At 42.6% G+C, this 5,626-nt stretch overlaps 1 protein-coding gene across 1 annotated transcript in view; it reads left to right on the top strand.

Annotated features, from left to right (window-relative positions):
- ACPP (acid phosphatase, prostate) overlaps positions 1-5,626 on the top strand; it is a 57,319-nt gene that overhangs the window by 22,761 nt on the left and 28,932 nt on the right. The window contains exons 6-8 of the mRNA XM_006902549.1: positions 2,490-2,582; positions 4,354-4,359; positions 4,950-4,972. Of these exons, the coding sequence (XP_006902611.1) occupies positions 2,490-2,582; positions 4,354-4,359; positions 4,950-4,972 (122 nt within the window). The remainder of the gene's footprint in view (positions 1-2,489; positions 2,583-4,353; positions 4,360-4,949; positions 4,973-5,626) is intronic.

Raw genomic sequence — 5,626 nt, forward strand, 5'->3', positions numbered from 1 at the left:
TATTATTTGTGTGTGTGTACTGTCAAATCAGATCTGACTGGTACAGGAGGAGATTGTTCATCCTTTTCCAGCAGAGCATCTGGTGGATTTGAACCACACACCTCTGGGATTGCAGTGCAGCTTCTTGTCACTAGGCCACCAGAGCTCGCCAGGCATCCACTTCTTAAACCTCATGCCTCTGGAAACTCTATGAACCTAGAGAAATGACAATAGGTACAGAAAGGTTTCAGGCCTTAGGTTCATAGGGTCACTATGTGTCGTGCTCAACGGAACAGCAATCATCAACAACAACAGTTGAAATGTTAAACTATCCTCATGGTTCTCGATTCCAAGTCTTTTTAGAAGCACTTTCCGCTCTCCAGGACATTTTCTCCCTCCACCTCATGTCCACCTCTGGGTCTTGACTCCACCTGTCGTTTCCCTGCTATAAGCAGGATGCAGTCGTCCTGGTACAATGTTGAGAAAAGTGTGCACTCCTTACTGAACACACTTCCCCGCCTCCCCTGACTTGAGCTGTTCCTACTAAAATCCCCAGATGTATGGGATCTCTTTCTGGGCTCTTCATTCTGCCAAAGTAGTCTTTCTTTTTGCTAATTACAACCATTCTTTCTGTGATTGGTGTTTGATGACACGCTTCAGCCCTGAAGGACTATTTATGGTTCTGTTCTCTCAGAATGTTCATCATTTTTGTTCTTTGTAAACATTAGAAACAACGCATCTGCTTCCAAAATTATTTTAGCCATCTTTTCGCACTTTTACTGCTATCACATTACATTAATAAACTTAACTTGGGAAGATTTTGCAACTTTTTAATGTTTCATTTTCCTTTCTAAAAACAGTGTACATTTTCCTATATCTTATTCCACACCACTCTGTTGGTTTTTGTTATACTTTTCTATTGTCACTTGAGTGAAAATTTACAGTCAGCTAATTTTCCACTCAACCACTCATGGACATTTTTCTAAATAACATTTATTTCCATACTAACAAACTAGTCACACTGTCCCACTTCCCTGTAATTCTAGTTTATATTAATCCTTCAATGTTCTCTCTGTCTTCTTTTCTTCAGTGAAACTGTACCATCCCCTCTTTGGATCTTGCTTTTCCCTCACGACCTCAATCTGTGCCTCTGTCTGCTTGCTGGGAGTTCTGGTGGCATACTCCCTAGGGAGTTCACTGGCAACCTTAAGGTGGTGACTTTGGCAGTTCAAATCCTCTCAAGTGATTTACAGCCCCTGAAAACCTGCTGGAAAGTCAGCTGTGAGTCAGTTCCAAGTTTGAGTTATCAGAATGGCAAATATTCCAAAAATTGTCTACTCAGTGTTGGTAGAGCTGTAGAGAACTCAGCAATGGGTCGAATTTGAGGGCTTTTTCAATCTAGCCACTTGTTTTTATTCCCCTCACACGTCCTTCCCATCCCTGGTAAACACCAGAAATGGTTCTAGACTCCTCCTTGTTCTTATCTGCAAGGCAATAATTTATTCAATGGAATTGATCTGTTTATCTCTCCCTGTTTTGTCTTTGTTTTAAATTTTTTTTATTGTATATTGGTTTGTATGGGAGGGCTGGTGGCCCAGTGGCAAGAAGCTGTGCTGTAATCCTCAGGGCAATGCAGTTGAGGCCACCAGCTGCTCCATGCAATCTCATCTCCTCCCCTACAATTAACTGCCTGTGAAAACCCACTGGAGGGTTAGCTATGAGTCATTTCCGACTCCACAGTGCACAACAACAGCAGTGTTGGTTTGTATATAAAATTCATATACATTGTGTTTCATTCATGTACATTGTGAGATTAAGTTTGGTTAATTAGTTTTTCCTTAAGAAAAGGTACCCACTAGAGTTGATAAACAATGTCTTCCAAAAGTCTTCCTAGAAATTGCGGTCCTGATGGTTGATCAGATATCTGGATGTTGGGTCTCCTTTTCATGGCAATCCAGAAACAGCACAGAACCTAACAGGATGCTGTGTCCCGTCCAGATTTCACACTTATAGCCAGATACTCAGGTCCTTTGTCCCCGTGTGTCCCGGGCTGACGCCTGCCTTCCTCTCTCACTCCACCTATGTCCATATAACTTAGAATTCACCTCCATCCAAAAGATTATCTGATGAAGGATGCTTTCACTGAGTCTGAAACACCCTAGGAATGTGTAGCAGTCAGCCAGCATTTGTTATGTTTTTGATGGAATAATGAGAAATGGTCACTTGATTTATTCAAAATTCTCTGGGTGGCATTGTCTCGGTCAGTGGCACTGGGGTCCTTTCTAGTGAAGGGCGATGGTTCACCACAGGAGTGATTTTGGCCCCAAGGGAACATTATCAGTTGCTACAACTTAGCCTAGATCCTGTCGCCCAAGGATCAAGGTCAAAGATGAGGCTACAGGTCCTGCCTTTCACAGAACAGCCCCACCGACAGAGTTACCCAGCCGTGTCAGTGGCACTGAAGCAGAGAATGCTTGATTGTCAAAACTCTTCCTTTCTGTGTGTTTCAGGATTTTATAGAAACTTTGCCAAAACTTTCAGGACAAAAACGTCAAGACCTTTTTGGGATTTGGAGCACCATCTATGACCCCTTATTCTGTGAGGTAAAAGGAAAACAAGCCAAAGATCCATTTGTAATCGGACTTCATGGTTTATGCCTCTTTCAAAATATATGCGTATATTTTCTTCTGACATTGAAACATAATTCAGGATTTCTTTATATTAACTTGAAATAATAACATCTCTTTTATCTCCATGTATGGTTTTTACCTTTTAGGAATTAATTTTCTTCCCATGCCTACTTAGTTTTCAGTCAATTAAAAAAGCATGACTCCTATCAGAGAAGAAGGGAGCTCTGGTGGCTTAGTGGAAGGAGCTGCGCTCACAACCCAAAGGCTCCCAGTTTGAATCCACCAGCTGCTCTGAGAGGGGAAGATGGGTAGTCTCCTCCCATGCAATTTATTACCTCTGAAAACTCCACTGAAGGGTCAGGTATAAATCCATTCCAATTTGAGGGAACATATCAACAAGAACATAATTTTTAAAAAAACAAACAACCAGAAGCTATCAAGTCAACTTCTAGAAGGAAGAAAAGCCAGGCTATTGACACTGTTTATGGGAGCCACTTCGGAATCGTATATATTACACAGTCTCAGTAGTTACATTCATGACAGGCTTTTGAGACTGTGGATTGTTTTCCGTTCACCGTGCTCCATCTTCTGGCCAGAAGGTGTGCTCTCTATTCGTTTCCAACCAGTTCCCTGAGTTCTGGGTTAGAGTCTGATTCCTTGTGGACTCCACTGGTATCGCTGGGTTCCATCCAGTGACCGTAACTCCTAGTGACCCTATGAAAAATGGATCAAAACCTTGCCCTGACCTGTGCATTCTCACACCCTCTGCCAAGCTTGCACCCAAGACCATTACAGCCACTGACCAGTACATTTTGTTGAGGGTCTTCCTCTCTTTTACTGGCCTTCTGCCTTTTCCAGCAGGATGTCATTTTTGCAAAGGGCTGGCCTTGTCTGACAACCTGCCCAAAGCATCCGAGGCAGTTTCACCATCTTTGGCGCTAAGGAGCACATTAATTGTGCTTCCTCCAAGACAGATTCGTTTGTTCTTCTGGTTGTTGTTGTTGTTATGTGCCATTGAGTCCATGATAAACTCAATGCTCTTACCCAACACTACAAAGACATCACTTCTTCTTTAGTCTTCTTTATTGTCCAACTGTCAGATGCATAGGAAGTCATTGAGACTACCAAGGCTTGGGTCAGGTGCACCTTAGTTTTTGACTGATGTGCTTGGTCTTTAGCACTTTGCACAGGTTCTCGATGGCAGATTTTTTGAATGCAACATGGCTTTTGATTTTTTTACTACTGCTACCATGGGTGTTGATTTTGGATCCAATGGGGGGGGGGAAATTATTGACTACTTGCCTTTGGGTTGTGGTGCTGGAGAAGAGTATTGAGCATACCAGGGACCACCAGGAGAACAAATTGGTCTATCTTGGAGAGGGTAAAACCAAGGTTCTCCTTGGAGGCAAGTATTTTGAAGCTCCATCTCACATACTTTGGGCATGAGGCCAGGAGGGATCAGTCCTTGGAGAAGGACATTGTGCTTCGAAAGGTGGAGGGAGAGTGCAGGAGAGGAAGACCCTGCATGAGGTGGATTGACACAATAACTGGGACAATAGGATTAGGTGTGTCAGTCAGTGAGACTGGCCCAGGGTAGGGCAGAGTTCAGAGTTGTACGTAGGATTGCTATGAGTCACAGGTGACTTGACAGCACATAACAACAATAACAATCATGATGTAATCTTTTTGGTCTAGTGGTGACGGCTTTTATTTTCTTGATGCTGAGATGCAATCTATACAGAAGACTGTAGTCTTTAACTTCTTCAGTAAGTATTTAAAGTTCTCTTTGTTTTCTGCATGCAAGGTTTAGCCATCTGCATAATGCAGGTTGTTGAGTCTTCCTCCAATCCTGATGCCACATTCCTTATCATATAGTTCAACTTCTAGAACTATTTGCTCTGCATAGAGATGGGAAATTTGTGGAGAAAAGATACAGTCCTGCATGGTTCAAATGGACTTCATTGGAAAGAACAAATTGGTTTTTCTCTTGAGAATCATCACCATACTGACTGCAATGTAAATTTTCCTAGAAAAATGCAGCAGGATCATAAAAGCTAGACCCAGCAGGTCTTGTGAGGTCAAAGAAGAAACAAGAAAAGCCAACAAAGAATTCTTGGGTGACAAGTTGGTCACCTGGATTAGTGCAACTCAAAGAAAGAATGCTTTCCATCTTAGGTTGGTGATTGTATCTGTGGTCGGAAAAGCTTGTGAGCCATCTGATATGCAACTACTGCCCACTACTCCAGTGGAGGAAAAGAAAATCTAGGAACTCAAGGGCTCTGAGAAGAAGTGGATTCACAGGACTGATAGCCCACACAGCCTCTTCTCACCTGGGAACAGAATCACTACACGATGCCCAACTGCTCTTACCAACCATTCCAATCAGAGACACGTGGCAGGTCCCAGAAGTGAAGAAAAGTTCAGAGCAAAACTCAAATTCCTTAAAAAACTAAACCAAACCCAAAAACTCAGACCTAGACTGGACTGCTAGAGACTACAGGTATCCCAAGACTAACTTCATAATAACCTTGAACATGAAAGTGAGGCAATTTCTTTTAGCCACATAATAGATTGGTTTGTGACATGAAAAGTTTCACCCGTGAATGATGTATTCCCTTACACAGTTAGCTATGGGAGCCCATCAACATTTTACTAGAAGTAAAGGTGAGAAGGCAAGGAAGGGAAGAGATTTCGATAAAGGGAAACAAACGATGGAACTAAGAATACTGACACACTGACAGTTACAACTGATAGCATGGGACAGTTTGTATAACAATTGTGAACTGACCCCACCATCACGTCTGCTCATTGTGACTCTGGAGGACACACCTCGTCAGGTGTCTGAGTCTGTGACTCTTTGTAAGAACAGCTCGATTCCTCTTTCCCCTGCTGAGCAGCTGGTGGGTTTGATCTTCTGGTAACATCCCAATGCTTGGCTAATGGTGTCACCAAGGCTTCTTAAGAATTGTTGAAGGGGGAACTAATTTGCTCCATAACTTTTCAGCTAAACCATGATA

Source organism: Elephantulus edwardii, unplaced genomic scaffold, assembly GCF_000299155.1.
Source record: "Elephantulus edwardii isolate Elephantulus edwardi_28Jun2011 unplaced genomic scaffold, EleEdw1.0 scaffold00427, whole genome shotgun sequence".
Taxonomy (NCBI): domain Eukaryota; kingdom Metazoa; phylum Chordata; class Mammalia; order Macroscelidea; family Macroscelididae; genus Elephantulus; species Elephantulus edwardii.